The sequence below is a fragment of the Lentinula edodes genome (genome assembly GCF_021015755.1).
Source record: "Lentinula edodes strain Le(Bin) 0899 ss11 chromosome Unknown C8R40scaffold_46, whole genome shotgun sequence".
NCBI classification, from domain to species: Eukaryota; Fungi; Basidiomycota; class Agaricomycetes; order Agaricales; family Omphalotaceae; genus Lentinula; species Lentinula edodes.
In genome coordinates this window covers 59,125-83,401 of record NW_025764352.1, presented here as the reverse complement: position 1 = coordinate 83,401, position 24,277 = coordinate 59,125, and the positions used below count along the sequence as shown (strand labels likewise).

At 47.6% G+C, this 24,277-nt stretch overlaps 6 protein-coding genes across 6 annotated transcripts; 5 read left to right on the top strand and 1 right to left on the bottom strand.

Moving 5' to 3' along the window:
* Positions 1-2,302: 2,302 nt before the first annotated feature.
* C8R40DRAFT_1175751 (uncharacterized protein) lies at positions 2,303-4,043 on the top strand (the record flags this gene model as incomplete). Its single annotated transcript, XM_046232383.1, has 2 exons — positions 2,303-2,655; positions 2,708-4,043. 2 exons carry the CDS (start codon positions 2,303-2,305, stop codon positions 4,041-4,043), a joined length of 1,689 nt encoding a protein of 562 aa, XP_046081366.1.
* A 464-nt stretch (positions 4,044-4,507) lies between these two features.
* C8R40DRAFT_1175750 (uncharacterized protein) lies at positions 4,508-6,630 on the top strand (the record flags this gene model as incomplete). Its single annotated transcript, XM_046232382.1, has 2 exons — positions 4,508-4,661; positions 4,724-6,630. The coding sequence occupies 2 exons, from the start codon at positions 4,508-4,510 to the stop codon at positions 6,628-6,630; spliced, it is 2,061 nt and encodes a 686-aa protein (XP_046081365.1).
* Positions 6,631-8,171: 1,541 nt separating this feature from the next.
* C8R40DRAFT_1057363 (uncharacterized protein) lies at positions 8,172-9,020 on the top strand (the record flags this gene model as incomplete). The annotated part of the gene is made up of 1 exon (XM_046225147.1): positions 8,172-9,020. A coding segment is annotated over one exon (849 nt), but the record flags the coding sequence as incomplete, so codon positions are not given.
* A 66-nt stretch (positions 9,021-9,086) lies between these two features.
* C8R40DRAFT_1057348 (uncharacterized protein) lies at positions 9,087-10,148 on the top strand (the record flags this gene model as incomplete). The annotated part of the gene is made up of 1 exon (XM_046225146.1): positions 9,087-10,148. One exon carries the CDS (start codon positions 9,087-9,089, stop codon positions 10,146-10,148), a length of 1,062 nt encoding a protein of 353 aa, XP_046081363.1.
* A 6,561-nt stretch (positions 10,149-16,709) lies between these two features.
* C8R40DRAFT_1073342 (uncharacterized protein) lies at positions 16,710-17,236 on the bottom strand (the record flags this gene model as incomplete). Its single annotated transcript, XM_046226551.1, has 2 exons — positions 16,710-16,802; positions 16,841-17,236. 2 exons carry the CDS (start codon positions 17,234-17,236, stop codon positions 16,710-16,712), a joined length of 489 nt encoding a protein of 162 aa, XP_046081362.1.
* A 5,226-nt stretch (positions 17,237-22,462) lies between these two features.
* Positions 22,463-23,793, top strand: C8R40DRAFT_1240492 (uncharacterized protein; the record flags this gene model as incomplete). The annotated part of the gene is made up of 2 exons (XM_046233522.1): positions 22,463-22,599; positions 23,147-23,793. Exons 1-2 carry the CDS (start codon positions 22,566-22,568, stop codon positions 23,791-23,793), a joined length of 681 nt encoding a protein of 226 aa, XP_046081361.1. The 5' UTR covers positions 22,463-22,565.
* Between the last annotated feature and the right edge of the window lie 484 nt (positions 23,794-24,277).

Genomic DNA, 24,277 nt, shown 5'->3' with positions numbered 1-24,277 from the left:
GTACAGAGAGGACGGTGGTGTACCACTGAGGAAGTCAAGAAGTAAGTGTATGGGTATTATATATACTACCTGAGGATAAATGATGTCAGTGATGCATTGGAGGTAGAGACACAGGGGCGTGCTTCCATCAGGCCTGTATATACAGTAAGCAATGCATTCACATTGTAGATGTCATGCCTTGCCCCGAATCACATAGCCCATAAGCTCCCCAACCTAGTTCCCAACCTCCTCACTCGGACCACAATACCCCACTGTTAAATAACCTCCCATGACACCATAACCTCCCAGGAGTCCCCTATACCACGGAACCCTATTCAACCTCCCGACAATAATCTCAAGACTCACATACGCCATCGGACAATCCCCCATCAGTTTAGCCTCATGGGCTCCGCACTTCACGCCATCCCCATTAGATGCCCGTTTACTACAATGTCCCTTTACCTATTCATCTCACCTATCTAAGTATCCTCGGTAACACAAACGCCCCCAGCTTGGTATATTTTGAACACACACCCTTTTGCATAGGTCCAGTCCCTGTCCCTTTGTACCTGCTAACCATACAGATTTCTCTTTACACTCTGTTTCTTTATCTCTGTTTCTCTCAACTCTTGTCTCTTGTCTCTACAATCATCTATACGATCTAATACACGCTGTTACTTCACGTCTAAGCAATCCGAGTGCGTCTCCGAGCTCCCTCAAACAATACTAAAGCTCCCCAACGCCTAACGCCTCGGTGAGCTAACCTCCCCAAAACCTCCTTGAGCTCCCCAATTGTTCCACAAGTTTTGGGACCTCAATCTAGGTAACGTCGAAGCTACGCCCTACGTCGAAATATGTGCCGCTTCTCTGTTACTACCTCCAACACTCGAGGACGTCCACCTCTACCCCCAGTTCTCGGGACCTCCCCTCCCGGGTGTATACCTTCTCAGGAGCTTATACATTCAATACTCATTCTCTCTACGACCTATTCGATCTTACGTTGACATTCTAGCGAGTACAACTCCTCCTACGCAATGCTACTAGGTTCCGTAACCCTACTTCCTCTACCTACGCCTTAGGGACCTCCCTGGACCTTACAGGAACCCCTTCAAGGGTCACACCTCTCAATCCCAGCCAATACTAGGTCATTCCTGTCCTCGGTCGCAGTTTCCGTAGCTCCCTTCGAGCTCCAGCCTGCTCCTAGCACGCTGTCACGAAGCGGTGGAGGCGGAGTGACTAGCGGAGCAGGAGAGCGGAGTGACTAAGCAAGACGGTGAGGCGGAGCGACTAAGCAGGTCAGTGAGGCAGAGCGACTAAGCAGGTCAGTGAGGCAGAGCGACTAAGCGGAGCGGAGGCAGACTGGTCCCAGATAATGACAGAGATATGTTGAGTATTGTAGTCATAGGTAGTAATAAGTATGCACATACCTGGTCCCAGATAATGACAGAGAGGTCAAGATAAGGGACCAGGCTATGGAGGATTGGCTATATATACATAATCCGGTCTGCGAGAAACAACAATGTAATACTGTACAGTTCAGGGGCAAGGAAGGTGGCGGAAGCCGGTAGAAAGAGAAGATGGGTCAGGTGAATCAGTAATCGATGGGGAATTGACAGTGATGGAGTGATGTATCGTACAAGTAAAGGCGTCGAGACAGTGAGAAAGGGAAAATGATAGGGGCTGCGTACTTTATGACATTACCCCCCTCCTTATGACCATTGCCCTCAATGGTCAAGGTTTTGCCGCTGTTGGGTGTTTTTTATGAAAGGCTTGAACAATTTTTGGTGCCCGACTTAGGTTGGCTGCGGGTTCCCAAGAGTTGTGCCCTGGGGGGGCTCCTTGATCCGGTACCACCACCATCAAGGTAACGCCTGTACCCGTCGCGAAAAAATAAGTCGACGAAAGCTGAGTACCAGCTTTCCAGAGCCAGTACGAACTCTGGAGACCTCTCCCAAGGAGGAAACCTGCACTCAAAGCTACGCCGATTGCCCGCACGGCATAGTCAAAACATGTACATGTAATAACGAATAACTAATAATTCTACCACGTAACACGTTAACACGTGTACGTCCTCATGGCCTCGCACACATGCCTGGTGGACAACTCTCAAAGGACGACCCACTACTCTACAACGAGTGCCCCGTGAATGTCCGAAGGAACGCCCTCGATAACCATCTACCCTGGCCGACCAAACGAACGATGAACACGATGTAATAACCGATGTCAGTTATGCCACAAGTCAAAGATAGCAAATGCTCTTATACCCAGAGGCCTCCTACATGAAGGTTCAGAGCTCCACCCTCATCACCTCCACACAAAACTCATGTCTGTCACACCCATAGAAAACCACCTTACCACCCCCGGTACTACGGCGGCAGCAGCTGGAGGAATTGATGTCATAAGCCCTCACACTCCCCCAGACCGCCCCAACAAGCATGCGAAGCATGGTCCAGACGCCTCTGCCCACCAAACTCCACACGTTTTGAACCGCACGGACGCAGGCAGGAAAATGCCAGCTCAACAACAGACTGAAAAGACGGGTACGAGAGACCACAACACGAGCGCTGCAGACAGTGACATGTCTCTCTCAGAAGACGAAGGAAGATACCACGGAGGAACCCCCGCCAATGACCCCTTCACGATAAACCCTCTCCCACGTACCAGATACAATCCTCGGTATGTAACCGAGCCTACCAATAACCCCACCATGACCTAACCACACCTATAGAGAAGACCTCCAAAACATGTCCATGCATGCCACGCAACACATGAACCCCAAGGACCATGGAACGGCTCACAACCTGTCCCCTACCACACCCCCCTCCCCAACAATCACCCGGCGAGGAAATCGTGCAGCGCTATACCCTAGGGATAGTATACCCCCGAACCTAGACCCCTTAGATGAAGAGGATGACCTGACCCCAAACGAGAACGTGGAAAACCCTCACGGACGCCTAGACCACTCAGGTCCTGAAAGCAAACCCATTCAAGACCTCCTCAGCATGACCTTCCTGAACGACGGACGATTCAGACATGCTGTCTTCTACCCTTCTGACCTCCTCCAAGGAGTATCGAACTCTAAAATACCCATGCTCCTATCAGGGAGCGACATCTGGGTAGCGGTAGTATTCTTTAACAGAGGGAATGTGATGCACCAAAAGATCCGAACCACAGTTAAAGACATCGAAGCCTTCCTCACATCCATTGGCTGCGAATCCCACCAAGGACAAACCATAGCCCCCTTCTACGACAACCCACCTGATCCTACACCCAGCAATAGAGGGAACCCCAACGGAGGCAGAGGATTTGGGCGAGGCGGACGTGGATCCCGAAACAGAGGACGAGGTGCCGCCACCGGTGTAGAACCCCAGCCCAACCCGAGGCTTAAATACGCAGGACCGAACACCGCATTCATCCGAATCACCTCCCCCAAGCTCCGCGACACCCTACTCCGCATCCAATCCTTCGCGCTCTCACGCATCCTAGCGTTCCACCTCGTACCAATCAATGTCAATCGGCGCCCCTCTGTGGTCTGCCTACTATACTCGACAGCGCTGGAAAACGGAGAGCACACCCAACAACAGATCCTATACAGCATCAAGCAGAAACTGCGAGTCAACAACCCGGTATTCTCAGCCCTCTTAGCACCCCGTGTGAGACTCCCTGGTTCCACGGGACACAAAATCCGCACCTTCGTTAACTCAATGGACCTGGTGCCCGCCGGATACGAAACCGAGCGCCAAGGTCGTACAGTCCAAGTATGGGTCCTATACGCCGCTCCCCTCGCCTCAGGCTCAGACTACAACGAAACCGATGCAAATGAAAAAGCTATACGCCGGTACATTGCCTCACTCCGGTTTGAATTTGTCGACCTCGAGGAGAACACCTCAATCGACAGCTGGGGAGAACAAACAGAATGCTCGTTGTGCAAGTTGACAGAACACCACTTCTTCATGTGCCCATTCAAGACTGAACCATGGACGGGCCCAATGGACCACATCGACGCATGCATCGAAAAGCACCGGGAGAGTGTAAAGCAGGTGAAAGCGCTCACGAAGGTCTAACATATCCCTTTACATATGTATGTGCTACTGCGAATGTATCCTACATAGAACCCAATAGCACTGTGTCCATCCTCACTGCTGAAGACTGACAACTAAGCCTGGGACTAGAAAGTCGTGCAACACCAGCACGCAACCCTCTTCCACCTAATTTACTGACTACACGTAGGACAGGACGTGGAACGAGGTCACACGTAACTAATCCTCATGAGGCCGATTCCTCCTGAAGAGCAGTTACGTCGCAATGGTGGGGCTATTTAGCCTGGGGTCCACCTGCCAGCAGTCCTGGCCTCCCGTCGTCTAGAATATGTCCACGCCCAGGAGTGCATACTCATTCGCCGCGGAAACCCCCGAATAAGACAACTAGTAATCGACCCTCGCGAGGTGACTGCTAGGTCTACTATTTGCAACTAACCGCTTCCAACACTCTTAACCATTTTAACTCTAACGGTGACAACGACAGGTTCATGGATACAGGCACTCCCGGACCCAGAGGGAGTACGGATGCTGCCTCCGTTCATGCTCCCGATGATGGTAACGGAAATGGAGAGGAAGAAACGGCCCCCTTGGGAGATACCTTGAACGCAGCACGCGGATCAAGGGGCACCAGTACGAGTGCTGGTGAGCAGCACGCGAGGACACGGCCTTCCCAAGGCTGGGGGTGGATAACCCCAATGGACAAGCACCGCCCACGAATCACCAAACTGAACAGATCGTGCACAGACAAAGGCACTCTACTAGCCACCAAAAAGACAGATGTCACTTAAGAACAAAGACCTCAATTAAAATTGCGGGACTCAATATCAGAGGCCATGGCTCAACCAACATTGAACATGCGGCAAACAAATGGGGTGATATACGCCTCATGATGCTCGACCGTCGTATTGGAATCCTTGTTATCGGAGAAGCTCACATGAATGCAGATCGACGGGATGACATTGACCGAAAATATGGCAAAGACATTAAACTGTACTACACCAAACTACCTGACACCCCAAATGCAGCAGGCGTAGCAATAATCCTGAACAAAAACATTACAAACGTTGAAGGAGTACAAACACACGAAATTGTCCCTGGACATGCAATGCTACTAGAATACTACTGGCACAATACTGAACGTTTATCTGTACTCGCAATCTATGCCCCAAATACTGACATCCCATCCAATACAAATTTCTGGGTGAAAGTGCGAGAATTCTTTGCACACCACCCAAGAATCCGAAAACCAGACTTCATGATAGGCGATTGCAACATGGTAGAAGAACCACTTGGCCGATTACCGGCACGCAGTGACAGTACCTTGACTGTTGATGCACTAGACGAACTGAAAAATGCAATACAAGTAGAGGATGGCTGGAGAAACACATACCCTACAACCCTACAGTACACATACAGACAAAAACGGACTGGCCAGATAACTAAACACTCAAGACTCGACCGCATATACATTAACCCCAACAAGATGCCCTACTCCTACGAATGGAAAATTGAAAGCCCGGGTGTGGCAACAGACCATGACCTGATTTCGGTGCGATACACATGCGAATCTGCACCAATAATCGGACAAGGCAGATGGATCCTCCCTAAATACTTGATGTACGACACAACTATTAAGAAGTTCCTCGATGAAGATGGGAAGCAACTAGAATCGGAAATGGATAGAGTGGATGGAAACATAGATTGGGATCCAACCGACAACCACCAGACACTATGGTCAAATTTTAAAAAGTGCTTCACCAAACTTGCTCGGGAACGCGCAAAAATTGTAATTCTGAGACTAGCGAAACAGATTGCAGAGCTAGAAGCCAAAATAGACACTATTAGCAATGACATACAGATCACAGAAGAAGAACGCTCACTTTCCACGGCAGCTCTCAAAGATGCACTGGCAACACTCGAAGAGCGACGCTACAAAACTGTGCGGACCACTGCCCGAGCAAAATTCACCATACAAAGTGAAACAATATCAAGATATTGGTCTAACCTAAACAAAGACAGAACGAAAAGGGACCTAATCCAACACCTAGAAATACAAACACAACATGATGAGCCAGCGAATCATAGCCCAGACATGCAGGGAGCACCAATTTACGAAACGAACTCACTCCGAATGGCGGACATGATGAAGGAATACCATGAAAACTTACAAAAAGACCACCAACCACCGAATGAGAATGTACGCAGACAAACTACCTATGAAATATTAAACAACATCGAAACAAAGGTTTCTGACCAGCATAAACATGAGATTGAGAAAAAACTCACACTCGCTGATGTCAACGAAGCCCTAAAACTGTCTGCAAACTACAAAGCCCCAGGCCTTGATGGTATATGCTATGAAATATGGAAACTCTTGCAGGCCCGTTTCGAAAATGCGAAAGCACACCAAAAGCAAGCCCTGAACATCATCCATACACTTCAAAGAGTATATAATGACATCGAAAACCATGGACTGGCACCTGGCACCGAATTCTCGGAGAGCTGGATGTGCCCATTGTACAAAAAAAATGACAGGTCCCAGATGGCTAACTACCGCCCAATCTCCCTACTAAATACAGACTACTGTCACGAAGCGGCAGAGGCGGAGTGACTAACGGAGCGGGAAAGCGGAGCGACTAAGCAGAATGGTGAGGCGGAGCAACTGGACAAGGCAACAAGGCGGAGCGACTAAGCAGAACGGCGGCAAGCTGGTCCCAGATAATGACAGAGATATATTGAGTATCGTAGTCATAGGTAATAATAAGTAAGCACATACCTGGTCCCAGATAATGACAGAGAGGTCAAGATAAGGGACCAGGCTGTGGAGGGTTGGCTATATATACATAATCCGGTCTGCGAGAAACAACGATGTAATACTGTACAGTTTAGGAACAAGGAAGGTGGCGGAAGCCAGTAGAAGGAGAAGATGGGTCAGGTGGATCAGTAATCGATGGATCAGTAATCGATGGGGGTTTGACAGTGATGGGATGATGTATCGTACAAGTAAAGGCGTCGAGACGGTGAGAAAAGGAAAATGATAGGGGCTGCGTACTTTATGACAACTACAAAATCATGACCAAAGCCCTCACTATTAAACTAGCAAAAGCCGCACCTGAAATTATCAACCCGGCTCAGGCGGGATTTGTTCCTGGCCGACACATTTACAACCAAATATGGCTCTCCAAACTAATTATAGACCTTGCCGAGACTACAGAACAAGATGGAGCCATAATCGCATTAGACCAAGAAAAAGCTTACGACAAAATCAAACATGATTACCTCTGGCAAACACTTCAAGCATATGGTATCCCAGATGAATTCGTGAACACAGTCAAAGCACTATACTCAGACGCACCCACCACTGTCCTGGTTAATGGCAATAAGAGTTCAAACTCATTTAAAGTAACGAGAGGTGTCCGACAAGGAGACCCACTGTCATGTTTACTCTTTGACATCGCTATTGAACCACTTGGGGAAATGCTCCGAAAATCTAACCTCAGAGGATTTGACATACCCAGGAAAATGGAACGTCTGATAGCAACATTCTTTGCTGATGACACCACTGTCTACCTGTCAAAGAACGACGACTTTGGCAGTCTTCAGATAATCCTGGATAAATGGTGCCTAGCATCGGGGGCTAAGTTCAACATAAGTAAAACTGAAATAGTACCCATTGGATCCCCGGAGCACAGAGAAATGCTACGCCAAACCCGATTCCTGAATGGAGAAGATGGAACCCGCATCCCAAACCACATAAAAATCGCCCAGGAAGGAGAAGCGATACGAACACTAGGAGCCTTAATTGGAAATGGAATAAGTCAAATTGAACCGTGGACTAAAGTTATTGAGAAAATCGACCATGCACTGAACAGGTGGGACAGAAGCAAACCAACAATGGAAGGCCGAAGACTAATAATCTCAATGATAGTTGGCGGAATGACACAATATCTCACAAAAGTCCAGGGTATGCCAAAGGAAGTCAAAGATAGACTACTTAAGAGAATCAAAAGATTCCTATGGGATGAGAAACAACACGTACGTATCAACAAAGACACTGTAGAAGCACCGTTAGAAAATGGGGGGAGACAAGTGCTTGACCTCCTCGCACGCAACGAAGCCATAACAGTCACATGGCTACAGACTTACCTCGATATGTCCCCAGACAGAGCAACATGGGCTTATGTAGCAGACGCACTAATTGCCCACCACACACCCAAGACATATGACAACATCGACGAATACTCTAAAATCAATATATTCCTCCAATCATGGAACACTGATATACGAAAGCTCCCCAAAGACCTCCAAGACATGATCAAGGTTGCAAAAAAACACAACCTAAGGTTGGATGGGTTAGCCTTCTCAAGAGACACCATCAGACAAATGCCTCTATGGCTACACTCGGAATGCAAAGAAATTAAGAGCAAACATAATAACCCACTCTCAAAATGCCTGCGAGAAAACCACAAAGTCCGTTTAGTCGGAGATGCAGAAACCTTCGCTAAGCACTCACAAATGGTAAGACACCAGGACCGAAGAAATTGCGCATGTGCATCATGCACTCAAATCCGACGAGAAACAGAATGCAGGCACCCAAATAGATGCTACCGTAAAGCACGGGAATTACTGCTCATGCTACCACAAAAATGGAACCCACTGCACAAAATACCCGCCGACTATGAACCATCAGAGCTTGAGCAACCACTGATTGAAGATGGACAAACCTTTGACTGGAGAATTACCTCCCGAGGCGGAATAACAGATGCGTTCCGAATCTTCACCGAAGGGGAAAAATGCAATACACTCCCGGATACAGAACGTACAGTAACAAACACCCATAGGCCAATCGAAGCTTTCACTGATGGTTCCTGCATGCACAATGGTACCGATGATGCATCCGCAGGTGCAGGAGTCTTCTTCCCAAATGGTGAATACTCAGACTGTACAATCCGCCTACCCAACCACATCAAACAATCAAACCAGACTGCCGAAATTATCGCAATCAAAGAAGCTGTAGAAATAACAGACACTGAGTCAGACCTAATAATCCATAGCGACTCCAAAACGATGCTACAAGGATTAACAACAAACCTTCAAAAATGGGAAGACACCGGGTTCATGGGAAGATCCAACTGCCGCGAAATTCAAGCCACAGTAGCAAGGCTGAGAAGACGGAAAGTAACCACGACTCTACACTGGGTCAAAGGCCATGCCGGACTAGAAGGAAACGAAAAGGCAGACAGCCTTGCTATGGAAGGACGACTGAAAGAAGAGGCAGATGAGATAGACCTCGAAATAGACCCTGACATACGAATATCAGGCGCAAAACTGAAATGCATCTCACAATCACTTGCACAAAAGTTTATACGTCAAAAAAAAATGAAAACAAAAGCATACCAAAATGCACTAAACCGCAGAGCAACCGCCTGTGGAATAGGACGAGCCAAAGCCTGTGCAAAAGAAACCTTTGGCTTCACTCCAACAACCGAAGCGATATGGAAATCCACGAGGCACAAAGATCTCGGGAAAAAAATCCGCGCCTTCCTATGGATGCTTCTGCACTCCGGGTACAAAATCGGCGAATATTGGGAAAAAATACCTGGCTTCGAAAGCAGGGCAACATGCACCCACTGTAACACAAGTGAATCAATGGAACACATTTTAATAGACTGTCAAGCACCCGGCCAGAAAGAAGTATGGGAACTCACCAAAAGACTATGGGAAAAAACTGGAGTAACCTGGAAGGGAATCGAATTTGGGAATATCCTCAGCTGCGGCCTAGCCGATTTCAAGGACGCCAAGGGCAAACGAAAACCCGAAGTGTCGAGACTCTTCAGAATCCTCATTTCAGAATCCTCCTACCTAATATGGAAACTGAGATGCGAAAGAGTAATAGGCGGAAAGAACATCACCAAAGCACAAATAACAAACCAATGGACCTGGACAGTCGAGAGCAGACTCAACCTAGACTGCCTACTTACCTCAAAGAAATTCTCCACTGGGAAGATATCGAAGGAGATGATCAAAAAAACATGGGGCAAGCTGGTCATGAACAAAGACCAATTCTTCGAAACACTCGAAGATACCGGGGTTTTAGTGAGTATACGTATCAACACAGGGATTGGATAATATGAGTATATGCAACATGGTATTTATTTTGGAAGACACTAACCTATACAGCGAAAGACAGAAAATATTGATACGGAGTCTCACACAATGCATCTCGATGGTGCTAGTGCGTAATGCATTTCCTCGGGAGATACAAGCTCGGCCAGACCTTGCATACCAGCGGCCAAAGAGAGGCGACGTTGTCCGTCTGCTTAATGGTACCAAACGCTCCAAAAAAAAAAAAAAAAAAAAAAAAAAAAAAGAGTTGTGCCCTGCGTCGTAACCTTTCCACTTAACCAAATATTCCAACTTCTTCCATCGAACCCGGCTGTCTAAGATCTCCTCTACCTCGTATTCCGGTTCATCTTCATCCTCTAAATATACCGGCTCTGGTGGTGTTGGTATTTCGCCGTTAATGGGGTTACCTTTCCAGGGTCATAGTTTATCAACGTGGAAGATGGGATGAAGTTGATCCAGGGATAGGGGAAGGTCAAGGCGGTAGTCTAAAGGGCCAATTTTCTCTAGAATGCAATAAGGACCAAGCTGCCGATCTCCTAACTTTTCGCTGGAAAGCTGAAGGTTAATGCCCTCTGCACTGAGCCAGACTAGGTCTCCAACTTTAAATTGATGGGCTTTCCGCTTCCCGCGTTCGTATCCCTCCTTCTGTTGTTTCTTTCCTAGGTGTAAGGCAGCCCCGGCATCTTGTCGCGCTTCTCGGAGAATCCGTATACGGTCATCCACAGCTGGAATACCGCTGCGTTGGCCAACTGGGATATTGAACAGGGGAAGATAGCCGTAGGTTAGCTTGAACGGGGACATGCCTAGAGCAGAATGGGTCCGTGAGTTAATCACAAACTCCGCCATGGGAAGGTGCTCTGCCCAGTCGTCTTGTCGTCGTCTCACATAGAGGCGGATGTATTTCTCTACTTTCTGATTTGCTCGTTCGGTTTGGCCATTGGACTGAGGACGGTATCCGGAGGTTAGATCTGATTTGATTCCTAGCCTAGCAAGAAGGGATCACATGAGTTTAGCTGCAAACTGGGGTCCGCGGTCGGATTTAAAGTGAAGAGGAAGACCATGGGGATGGAAGATCTCTCGATAGTAAATATCGGCAATGCCTTCGGCTGTGATGGAGCTGGTGCAAGGAATGGCGTGAATTTGTTTTCCATACAGGTCTGTGCAGACCAAGACAGCATCATAGCCTTGGGAGTTAGGTAGCTGTGTTATCAGGTCAACCCCTACCTCTTCCCATAGACCAGATGGTACATCTAATGGTTGAGTTACGGCCCGTGGGTGTCGTTGGATCTTCTTACGGGCACAAACCTCGCATCCCTCAACGTATTTTTCCACAAAAGAGCGCAGCGTGGGCCACCAAAAATGGGTACTGACCAAGTCGAGTGTCCCGTGTAGTCCAGGGTGTCCTGCAGTTGGATGGTCATGGCATTGACGGAGTACCTCAGTGCGTAGGTCATCGTTTGCTGGTACGTATACTCGACCTCGGTCGTAGACCAACCCATTGTCCTCTTCCCATTCGGCTATCCCATTGGCCAAGCGCTGTAGTCCGTGCTCTTTGACTGTTGTGAGACCCTCCAATACCTGTGCTTCCCGTTCTGAGGCTTTCCGGATACGATCCTCTAAGGGGTTCTGTAGGATTGAAGCTGCAATTTTTACGAAGTGGCCAGGTTTAAGGACTGTCTGTTGCCGGTTATCATCGCTGTCTGATACATGATGAACTGCCATGCGGGAGAGGGCATCAGCTTGGGTGTTTACTCTGCCAGGGCGGTGGATCATATGAAAGTCAAACTGTGACAGATAGAGGGCCCATCGGGCTTGTCGGCGGGTGAGGTCTTGTGCAGTGCGCCAGAATTCGAGGTTCAAATGGTCCGTAATGATGTCGAACGGTTGAGGGAGTCCTTCTAGAAAGTTCCTCCAATCCTTCAGTGCTTCAATGATAGCAAGCATCTCTCGATCGTAGATTTCGTAGTTTCGTTCCGCTGGCTGCATGGATGCTGATCTGAAGGCTACCGGATGCCATTGGCCGTCCTCTTGCTTCTGCATAAGGACGCCTCCCGTGGCAAAGCCTGATGCATCTACCTCGATTCGAGTAAGCCTGTCTGGTGTCCATAGAGCAAGGATTGGTGCGGAGATGAAGGCTTCTCAAAGGGTGTCAAATGCTTTCTGTCGAGTGTCGGTCCAGGTAAAGCTGGTGTCTTTCTTCGTCAGGTCATTCAGAGGTTGTGCTATTTTGGCAAAGTTCCGGATAAAGCGTCGGTAGAAGTTCGCAAATCCCAAGAACCCTCGTAGTTCCCGAAGATTAGTAGGGATTGGCCAGTCACGAACAGCCGCTACTTTTACCGGATCCATTCTCACCTCCCCTTCTGAGATGATGAGTCCAAGGTATTCAATCTGTTGTTGTTCAAATTCGCATTTTTCGGGTCGTAGATAAAGGTCGTGCTTTTCTAACCGAGTTAATACTTCCCGTACCATTCATCGGTGTTCCTCGAGATCGTTACTGAAGATAAGAATGTCATCTAGGTAGACTGCCACCTTGCCGGCTGCAATGAGATCAGCAAATATAGCATTCATAAGTGCTTGGAACGTGGCAGGGGAATTTGTGAGACCAAAGAACATGACCTTAGGCTCGAACAAGCCTCGGGTTGTTGCGAACGCGCCTTTCCATTCATGCCCCTTCTTAATCCGTATGTTATTGTAACCCCAGCGGACATCAAACTTCGTGAAGTATCTGGCTCCCTGAAGTCGGCTAATGATGTCAGCAACTAATGGGAGCGGGTATCGGTTCTTCACAGTGTACTCGTTCAGTTTCCGGTAGTCTTGTACAAAACGGAGTTTCCCATCCTTCTTCTTTACGAAGAAGACCGGTGATGAGATTGGTGATTTTGAGGGGACGATATAGCCTTTCCGTAGGTTTTCTTCTAGGAAACGATCCAACTCCTCCTGCTCGTTTAGGGACATGGGATCAATCTTGGTACGCATGGTTGCCGGTGCTCCAGGTACGAGATCAATCGCATGGTCCCAAGGTTGGTGGGCAGGTAATCGTTCGGAGGCGGATTCTGAGAAAACCTTCTTGAAATCACGGTACTGCTCAGGGACCATTTCTTCGAAGGTTTTAACGGGTTTGTCTCGGTTGGCTTCCTCTGCTAGCTGCTGGGAGTAAGTGAATCCTGCGGCGCACCAGACTTCCTCCGTCTGTTCCTCTAGAATTCCTGCTTTTACCCATGCCCGGCGAGTTTTATGATTGGCTCGAATTCGGTGTATTGGTGGTTCTTCCACCGCTGCTGATTCACTCGGTTCAAGGGTCGCTTCTAGTGGCACCTCAATGTGGGGGTTTTCTGCGGGAGGTTCCAGTTCCGGGAGTTCGAGGATCGGGGTTTCTGTGTGAGTGGCGGCTAGATGAGAGTACAAGATCTCCTCGTCTGGGACTTCTTCTATCGCTACTCGAGGAGGCTTTACTGAAAGTCGTCCTTTCTCCCAATCAATCTCTGGATTTACCTTCCGTAGCCAGTGGAGTCCAAGGATGATGTCTTCACCCCCTAGGTTGGTGATCAGAAAGTCCATCCATCGCTCTTGATTATCCACTGTGAGTGCTCGACATGCAAAATGGGTTATCCGTCCAGCTCGGTTAAGTGTTCCATTGATATTAAAAACATCGATTGGTTTATCAAGGGGTGCACATCTTACATGGTTCCGGGTGGCAAAGTCTTGGTTTAAAAACAGGGCGGTAGCTCCACAGTCTACCATGGCTGCAGTTGTTATACTGTGATTCCTTCCTCTTAGTCTCGCATGAATTCGGAAATGTGGGGAATGTCATAAAGTACGCAGCCCCTATCATTTTCCTTTTCTCACCGTCTCGACGCCTTTACTTGTACGATACATCATCCCATCACTGTCAAACCCCCATCGATTACTGATCCATCGATTACTGATCCACCTGACCCATCTTCTCCTTCTACTGGCTTCCGCCACCTTCCTTGTTCCTAAACTGTACAGTATTACATCGTTGTTTCTCGCAGACCGGATTATGTATATATAGCCAACCCTCCACAGCCTGGTCCCTTATCTTGACCTCTCTGTCATTATCTGGGACCAGGTATGTGCTTACTTATTATTACCTATGACTACGATACTCAATATATCTCTGTCATTATCTGGGACCAGCTTGCCGCCGTTCTGCTTAGTCGCTCCGCCTTGTTGCCTTGTCCAGTTGCTCCGCCTCACTGTTCTGCTTAGTCGCTCCGCTTTCCCGCACCGTTAGTCACTCCGCCTCTGCCGCTTCGTGACAGGGAAGTGGAGTTTAATTCCCGGATCGACGATATTGTACATGATGGGTGCGAGTCATATGAAGAAGTAGCAAACATAACAAACTGATTACGGGGTACTCTCGGTGCAGCCGAAGCAGGTACCCTCTTTAAAAATCCTGTTGAAAGCAGAGGACAAGGAGGACATAGCATTAGCACGATCAAGTAATTCCCTTATTTGACCAATCTGGTTGGAAAAGTCCTGGTTAGGGGGGCTCGGAGTAGCAGCTATGGGTGCAGGAGCAGATGTTGGGGTTGAGGAAGTGATCTGGACGAATTCATTTGGGAACAGGGAGAATGGTGCGCGTCCCGTAGTGGATATCTGTTGGCGTCGAGGTTGCTGGCGTCGGCCTCAGTCTCGTCCGAGTCCCATGAACTTGTCTTGGCAGACTGCTTCCAGATGTCCTCAGTGTCCACAGTAACGGCAGGTGGTTTCTCGGTGTGGGCAGTTTTGCTTGATATAACCTTGGGCACCGCAGCCGAACCATCGTCCTCGCATGCGGGCTAGGAATGCCTCCCTAGTATTCCCATTACTAGTGTGGGTTGCATCAATGTCCATAGCGTGGGGGTCAGCAGGGGTAGTGTGAGCGGTATGTGTGGGAGGGTATCCAGAGTTCCGGCCAGTCATGGTGGGATCGTGCAGGTAGACATCCACCGATATGGCCCGTTTGATTGCCTCCTTTAGAGTTGGAGCAATTCCTTGGGCAATGTTTACGGTGATGAGGTGTTGTCGGATCTCTGGGAGTAATGCAGTGAAGAAACGTTCCCGCAAGTCAATATCAGACATTTCAGTCCGATCTCCGATATCCTTGAACTTCTGAGCAAATTCTGCAACTGTCTGTCCTTTACTTTGCCTGAGATTCTTGATCTCGCTACGGGCTTCCATACCCGGGTCCATTGGTTCAAACCGTTGGCTATATTCCTTCAAGAACGTATCCCAATTTCCTCCAAAAGGGGGATTTTCCGCACTGAAATGTAGCAGATGGGGAGTTGCCCAATCTCCGGCACTTTCTGTGAAGAAGCCCAAGGCGGACTTGATGAGTTTCACTTGGCTTTTGGCGAGATCAGGTTGTTCTGATGCCCAGTTTTGGAACTGAGCCATGAAGCGACGAGCTTCAGTGCCATCTTTACCCTTGAAAACCTTGGGTTTGTTCATGCTTGACTTGGAGGATGAGCGTTCCTCCATAGCTGTAGCAAGGTTAGCTACTTGTCTGATGAGCTAAGCCATGAGATCCTCAGCAGAGGTATTTGGGGCAGGCGGGACAGGAGTCGACATGATGGGAGTAGGCAATTGGGGTTGGGGAATTGGCAGGAAGGTTATATTGCTCACAGTGAGTGGCTCTTGGATTGAGTTGGGAAGGGCGTTGGGGCAAGGTTGAGACTGGCAATCGCGCCAAGTATTGTTGTTGTTGTGGGCGTGAGCTTGGTCTCTAGGGTCAAGTGCGTGCGGGAGTGCGGAGCAGTCTATACTGGCAGCAGGTGTTTCCGAATCGGGCGGGACTGGCGAAGACGTGGTGTCTATGGATCCTGCAAGGACAACCTTATCGGTAGGCTGTCAGTGCAGTAATGGATCTTGACCTAATGTCACGAAGCGGTGGAGGCGGAGTGACTAGCGGAGCAGGAGAGCGGAGTGACTAAGCAAGACGGTGGGGCGGAGCGACTAAGCAGGTCAGCGAGGCGGAGTGACTAAGCGGAGTGCAGGCAAACTGGTCCCAGATAATGACAGAGATATATTGAGTATCGTAGTCATAGGTAGTAGTAAGTAAGCACATACCTGGTCCCAGATAATGACAGAGAGGTCAAGATAAGGGACCAGGCTGTGGAGGGTTGGCTATATATACATAATCCGGTCTGCGAGAAACAACAATGTAATACTGTATAGTTCAGGGGCAAGGAAGGTGGCGGAAGCCAGTAGAAAGAGAAGATGGGTCAGGTGGATCAGTAATCGATGGGGGTTTGACAGTGATGGGATGATGTATCGTACAAGTAAAGGCGTCGAGACGGTGAGAAAAGGAAAATGATAGGGGCTGCGTACTTTATGACACACGCTACAACATAAACTCCTCATACCAAAACCTACCCTAAGACCTATTCTGACCCAGGTCTTACAGTAGATAGGCTGCAGAAACTCACCAATGCACACAGAGAGCTCAGCACTCAGCCCAGTACTCTCTATCAATATCCCTTCCAATACTTCTCCTCTCATATCGTTCCACCATCCATTCCCTCCTTCGCATAATAATCCTTAAATACTTTCTCATACCTCTCATTGTAGATTTTTCTGTATGTTTCCAGCACCGATCCATCGACAATATTCCCGCGGTCCCTCAACTTCTGCAGCACAGTCCAAATATAATCCCTACAGGTGCCTCTATGACCCATAGGGGGCAACTTCACCTCGATCATCTCTCCAACAGCATCCCGCACATCCTGCTCATCTCGGAACCTTGCTTTGCCAATGGGTTGGGTGGGGAAAAACCTCTTTGATGGCTTCCGGCGGAAAACATATTGTTCAGGTTTAAGAGTGACCTCCCGGCGCGGGACCGAGGTATCTGATGTTGTAGCATGAAGGATTGTATCTCCTATCTTGATCATAGAGTGTTCATCTAGGGTATCCATGTTGCAAAAGATAATGTTGAGCTCTAGGTCTAGGACTGTCGGGGGATGGTGTTCAGATACCGGAACAGTGTCTTTGCTATCACCAGTAGGCATAGGCAAAGCAAGAACTGCCAGCATGCACACCCAAAAGCAGAGCAGCACGAAAAGGGGTGAGGCGACGATTCGAGGCAACATCTAAATTCGAAATCGTTTGATGAAGGCTGTTACGGCAGTCAAGTTGATTGGAATCGAAGATGTATACAGGATTAGCATATGATATATATAGCGGGGAGAAAAAGTTTTGAAAGACGTACCAAAAATTGTTTGGAATATAATCCGTCACGGGCCCAGGTCAAATCCTTCAACAAAGGCTTTATAAAACAATCGACCACTTAAGAAATAGAATGAAGCATATAACCGAAAGTTGGGATTTGTCTATTTTGCAGAGGGATTAGTCCATAAGCATAAGCTCCAGAACTGCCTGTTAAAAATATACATACTGAGAATGGTCAAAGAAAATTGAAACCAGTAGGAGTTGGCCAGCAATCCTATAGGTTATGACAGATAAAACTTGCTTTGGTAGGTAGGTAACCACCCAGCTTAATCAGATGATAAATAGCAATACGTACCGAACCAGCGCGAGTGGGTGTGGTAGGTGGTAGTACGAAAGGAAACAAAAGGGGGTAACAATGCATTGAACGAAAAAGAGCTGATGCTTTTGTAGCGGCATTATTAGCGCTACATGTACATAGATCCAACAGGTGATGAAGCGAGAATCAAAAGTGCCAGCGCACAACAAGGAAGAGGAACAAAATAATTCTGTGTATACATAATGAATATTCGGCTCGAAAGTTTTACGAGTGTAGAGCTGTGTAGAGTACATGAGGCTAAGATACTCTCGGTACACTCCAGCGAGCGGTATTTTTGATACAGACCGAATTCCAGCAAACGTCAGTTGTCGAGCCAATGTATGAGTGGTTGGATCAATATCAGCGGTGGGTTTGAGCCTTTTTAGTTGAAGAAACCATGGAGAAATAAATGAGTTCCCAAAAGGAGAGATGGACCCACAGAAGAGCTCATATTTGCTTATACTCAATAGATTTGAGGAGATAGAGGAACAGTGTTTGGGTAAGAGGGTGCAGGAATAGTTTCTGACAATCCGTTTGGTTTCCTGTGAAGCCAAAACACCACGCTCTTCCAGACTCTTGAGATGCTAAATATTGAAACCTAATCAGCTTCAACCATACATCACTATTAAGCCCTAACGATGCCTGATGCCGTGAGTCGTCCTCCTCCCATCTGGTAAGCCGGAGAGACGAGGAACCTTTACAATGGTCAGTGGTTAGAGATGAACAATGAAAAACAATTGAGGAACTTAGAAGAAGACGTACTATGTCTGAACCATGGTAGGCGTTGTGTCCACCATATCCAGATGTCTTCGTGGTCGCCCTCTGTTCGACCCCAAGCGCCATAGCTGTCGGAAGGACGAAGGTCTGTTAAATCGTCGGGTGTGGGTAGGTTTCGAGGTGGGGGTTGTTGTCAGGTGTCGGTGTGGAATGTTGAACTCTCAGTCTTTGTCAGAGACCACCGCCATCCTCATCGTCAACACTGCTTGCATCGATCCTCCCTTGCTCAGCGCTCCGAAATGTTGCAGGGGGCTACGCAAATAAAAGACTTGGTGGTGGTATGAGCGGTGTGAGCGTCTTCCTTGTCTGATGCTGAGGAAAAGACCGTTACAGAACGAGGTTGTGGGCGATTGGTGTTGTTCCTCGATGTGGTTTAATGTCAGAAGCAAGATCGGTTGTCGCCACCGCCACCTCCGACATTGATGGATTCCTTGGCCTTGCAAAAACACTATCTGGTTAACTCCAGATGTCGCGGTGGACACCGGACGTACAGAGGTGGGGAGTGCCTGGTGGAGTGTTGAAGGGGAATGGTGCTGATCAAGGTCTTAGATATTCGTTCGGCGCTTATCTCGTTGAATTCAACTTTAATTTCCCGCAGATTTCCCGTCAACGTTCCAGTCGTACGCTTGCCTCCTCCTTATATCTTTGGGGTGGGAAAAAACAGATGATGATACAGATATTGGCTCTGACGCTGCCGGATGTTCTGAGAATAACTTTTTTGCAACAAGAACGTCCTAAAGTTCGAAGCAGGAGGAGCGCTGCCTAGTTTAGTAGCGGTGGAATCTGGAGCACGAAAAGTTGGGTGGCTCTCTCTACTTATTCATTATGCTGACGAACTTGAAGCCCAGGTAATGATTACTGAGTATGAATATTAAGACTTCGATCTCAAACAGGATATCGGATACAAAAAAGGTCGATGTGGCGAGGAAGGATAATGTCGCCGTCCAAGTGCGGCTTTTTGGTTTCTTTCGTCGGGTCGATTGTATAGGCTTATCAACGTCTTCTTTTGCTCGCATTGCTGCAAGATAAATCTAACACCAACGTGGCTTCAAATTCCGACTTGATCTCCAACCATTCACAGGTGTGGTTCTCTCATTCGGTCGCATCCGACCGAAACTCTCTCTCCAGCATGATGCCCCTCCTGGAAACCTACCATCTAGCCTTCAAACCGTGACCAACCTCGGAACTCCTTTCCTTCAACAAAGTCGCTCCGCCAGCTTCCCTCCTCAAACCGTCCTCAACCATGCCTTGCCCATAGCGACACGGAATACTTTGAGAATACAACAGATGGGGGATGTAATTGTGTTCAATCAAGTCATGTTACTGATCTTCTTTTTCATTTACTGATTTCAATATATCGCGATTAGGTAGGATACGATAGGATAGGATATGAATTTAACAAAAATTCGCCCTGACGTTTCCTGAAGATCCTGGAGAAGAGACGACGGTACATTAGGTAGCTGCTCACACAATATTTAGGATAACTTCTTTGTCAATCTACGTGGAAAATCTGCGTGGACAAACGACCGTTGTCCATCAGTTCCAATAGCAAAAAGAATAATTAATTAGTGCTACACCGTAGCACTGTTCTCCTCGGCGTGTGATACACTGTGATACATAGCAAAAGGTAAGCGCAATCACTCCGGACTCACCCTAGACTTCTTGTTGCGCTTATCAGTCTTAAAGTTATATATGTACACCACTATCCCCCCTTTCATACTACCCCCGTGCTGGTTCTTAGGCATCTCCCTATGTTTCCCTTCCATTGATTGGGCTGATCTGGTGTTGTGAAAGCTCTCATCATCTTCTTCTATCTGGCCACCAAGATTTGCTGGCCAACTCCTATAAGTTTTTTTCTTCAACTCCGATTCTTGGTACGTTTTCCCACTCCATCGTTGAACTCATCTACATATCTTACATAACTAATTATCTTACATTACTATTTTCCCTCGTCTTCAATTCCTCTCGATGTGACACATTTTTCTTTTCTCAATTGCGTCCCACAGATCCCCGGCTGGGCTCATCGAATGATTTGAATACCAATGTTGCCCACCCGAATCACCACCTCGTCTTTTGTTTACTTAATCACCAATTCCTCCGGGTAATCGTTAAATTCAGACTCTGATCTTGTGGTCGAGTCAAGCCTGAGGAAGAAACTCATTTTCAGTAGTGAGTGGTCAATTTCCGTGAATGAACAATGGTAAAGTTACGGTATCAGTCGTGTGCCGTATTGCATACAATCAATATGGTGGTTGGTGAGAAGGTGGAACGTGAATATTGACCAGCAATTCCCCACTGCTACTACACCACCACTACATACACCACCAGGAACTATGTGGGAACTTCATTGTCGTTGTTGGATCGATGTATTAGAAGGACGTACTTGGACCGAGATGACTAAGTACGTGCTTCTGGTCACGAACGTTGGAACGTTGTAGAGAAAGAGGTGGACGGAGCGAATAGGAGATTTCAGGATTGCTATCAACGTTTTGGTCGCTGTCAGCCTACCCTGCGGAAAAACTTAGCCTAACCGTCGGCTTCAAGTTTCACCTCATACGCTTATTCCATTGAACTTCGCCTTTGAGCCCTTTTGAGCCTTGTCGCATAATGGCGCACCTCCGATCCTCAACAAACACAGGCCGGAGGGAAGGAAGGGCATAGCAGCTCCAGGGGAGGGTTGAGGCGGTATATCAAACACATCTTCTCTTTTTCGTGTGTATCTTCGATCCCGGTCGAGATTGATTAGAATCTCGAGACTATACAGAGTTTGCGAAGCGGACTCGCGGCGCGCACAGCCTAAAAGAGGAAGACGTGTTGAATAAATACCAGGAGGATATCATGGGTACACTCAAGTACCTCTCGAACTTGACACCCGAACTGGACCTAATCTTGGTCAGGCCCCTGCTAGTACGGTATGTATATCACTCCATTGCATGAATATAACTCGCTGATTCGATGTGTAATGTCGCGACAGCTTTTTCTTCTCTTATTCTTGGTGGAATCGCTGGTCGATTACCACAAATCAACAAATCGGTCCTGAATATTGAAAATCCTGGCCCGTTACAGTAAGCATGTATTCATGTTTTAATTTAGTACATAAACTCACCTATGCACAAGCGCTCAGCCTAGTACCCTCAATCACGTAGTCTTCAATCCAAAACTTTTCCCCCCAACTTCTTCGTGCTATTTCGACCTCTCAATCTTCTCCATTTTCGATCTCTTGATATGCTTCTTTCCCGGATCTCCACCTCGAGCCTCTTCACTCTGCTCTATCTCTGGACAATTTTCCTAACAGTCCTTCCATTACCATTGCCTACAGGTGATAATAACGCTGGCAACATTGACAACGCCGCTCCGGTATTCTTTGGACCTCCCCAACCACCAATACACATCCAAATCGCTATTGCCAACAAAGATACCCCCAAAGAACACGCATTCATCGCCGTCGGCGACACACTCCTTCACGCCGTATATCCGACCAACACCGACCACACCCAAATAATTCCAGAAAAAGAAGACATGTCAACAAAAGCCGCAATGGAAGCGTATCGTCTCGGAATGGAAACCATCGGCGAAGCGAAATTCGGTAGTAAATTTGAAGAAGGGAAGGTGATTGAGGAATTGCTGAAGATTAAGTTGCCGCCGATTGCAGAGAATGGGAATTGTTGGGATTTTATTATGATTGTGTTGAAGAAGATGAAGAAGGATGGCAGGATTGTAGGGGACGCTGATTCGGTGTTGGAAAAGTACAAGGATATATATGAGGAGAGAAAACAGGCGCGGATGAAGAGGGTTTCAGTTTCGCAATAGTCTAGAGGAAATTTTGGAAGTGATTCTTTTTGTACTACGGAGAAGTACACAGAAAATTAATTGATCCAGCAGGCTAATGTATGTACTCACTACCAACCTTTGTCTTTCTCGACGTTTTTTCAGGACACCCTCTACACTTGCGAAATTTGCGCGGTGCAACCGCCGTCGGCCAGTTCAACAGAAGGAAGGATACGGGCGCTTAGTTATATCTGAAAGCGTCGTAAGAAGCCTCGTCCTCTCAATTTCCAGCGAACCTTCAATGACCATGCATCATGATCTAACTCAGTTACATTACGCCGACTAGAAAGATGATTCTACTTATTGTTTTACTGTCAGTCCCAGGTAAGTGACTGAACGATAACTTGCGGGTTTTACAAAGGTGATTTTCCGTTGTTTTCTGTTTTTCCTGGTCTAAGTACATCAAGCGGTGCAGCCCAACACCAACCATCATTCAAATTTTTCATCGCTCATCGGATAGCATCGGATCCCACATCAAGTCATGCAGGGTTCCAAGTAGTTAGCTACCGCTAGCGAAAACCCTCAAAAAGCATCAGCTTTTCTTCGATTCACTATACAGATACCTTTCGTACCCCCACTCCCTCGCGCTGGTTCGGTACGTATCCTTCATGTTCTATGTTCTTTCTTCATCAACTGGCTTACCTATTGTTACAAAAGCTTTCTTCTTCTTCTATCAGACCACTAGGATTTGCTGGCCAACTCCTACGGATTTCCTATCTTTGACAGTTCTTGGTATGTCTTTGAATTTCGAAACCCTTTCTGTGTTGTACTCGTATACTAATTCTGCATACACTAGACACACCCTTTTATTTCTATCTTTCGATTCCATCGACTTTACCACCGTGACGATTCATTTTGACTTGTCTCCCAGACCTTGCCGGACCCTTTGTTAAACGTTTCTCGCCTCGATGTTGCCCCGAATCACTACCCAATCCTTCTTCGCTTCACTCTGCCTTTGGGTGGTTGCCTGTGGTTGCACTGGCAGTTTTTGCATCACCTCTGCCAGCTCGTGGCAGTGCAGGAACTGCCCCTGCCCCGATACGCGCTGAGCATATCCTGTCATCAATAGTCCAAGCAGATCTTCGAGTCATCTTAATATATCAGGATGATCCGAAAGAGCATGCATTCTTGGCCATCGATAATACAGCCGTTCATGCTTGCGTCTCCAAAATCCAGCTCATGACAAGTGACACCATTCTTATTCCTGAGAAAACCTCCACGCTCCGAGTCCAGAACACCACGAAAGGTACCCTCAAAACAATGCCAATTGGTAAGGCATCATTCGTGAGTAGGGAACATAAAGAGAATGTCATCAATGAGATGATTAACGTGAAGATGCCCCCTTTTAATCAGAAAGGAACCTGTGTGGATTATATCAGGATAGTGCTGCAGAAATTCAAGGACCGTGGAATTATCGTCGACTCGGTTCTGGAAAGCTACGAAACAATCTACAAAGAGAGGTACCAAGCAGGATACGAGCGGCTTGGGGTAGCACCTGGTGAGCGAACAAGGAGATAAAACCCACCCATGTAATTTATGCGCTGTAGTGTAACTATTCCATTCCAAAACATAAGATCAATGTATTACACATTAATGTGGGTCAAGAAGGCGCGGCGAAGATGCAGATAGATACTAATACATTGGTCGCTGCAATGTAATCCAAGTAGTCCTCATATCTGCGCTTTATCCTTTCCAAAGGCTTTTGCGCTTACAAAAACGGTCTCCTAACAAACGTTATCTCTCGTTGTCTAATTACGAACAACCTCGGTCCTGTCCGCCACTATACCACGTATGAGCACCACACTTGCTCATGCGTAGGACTTTTGGCCTTTCTGCCAGGATCGATGAGGAGAAGATTAGGCTTTGGACCAGTTCGGACCGCAGTCCGTGATTCCTCCAAGATTCCATCCCTCCTCGAATGGTCGATATCGATGATCATGCGTAGATCCCTCAATCACCACACCATGTTTACTTGTCCATTTTCTCTCCTTTCAGCAAGTAT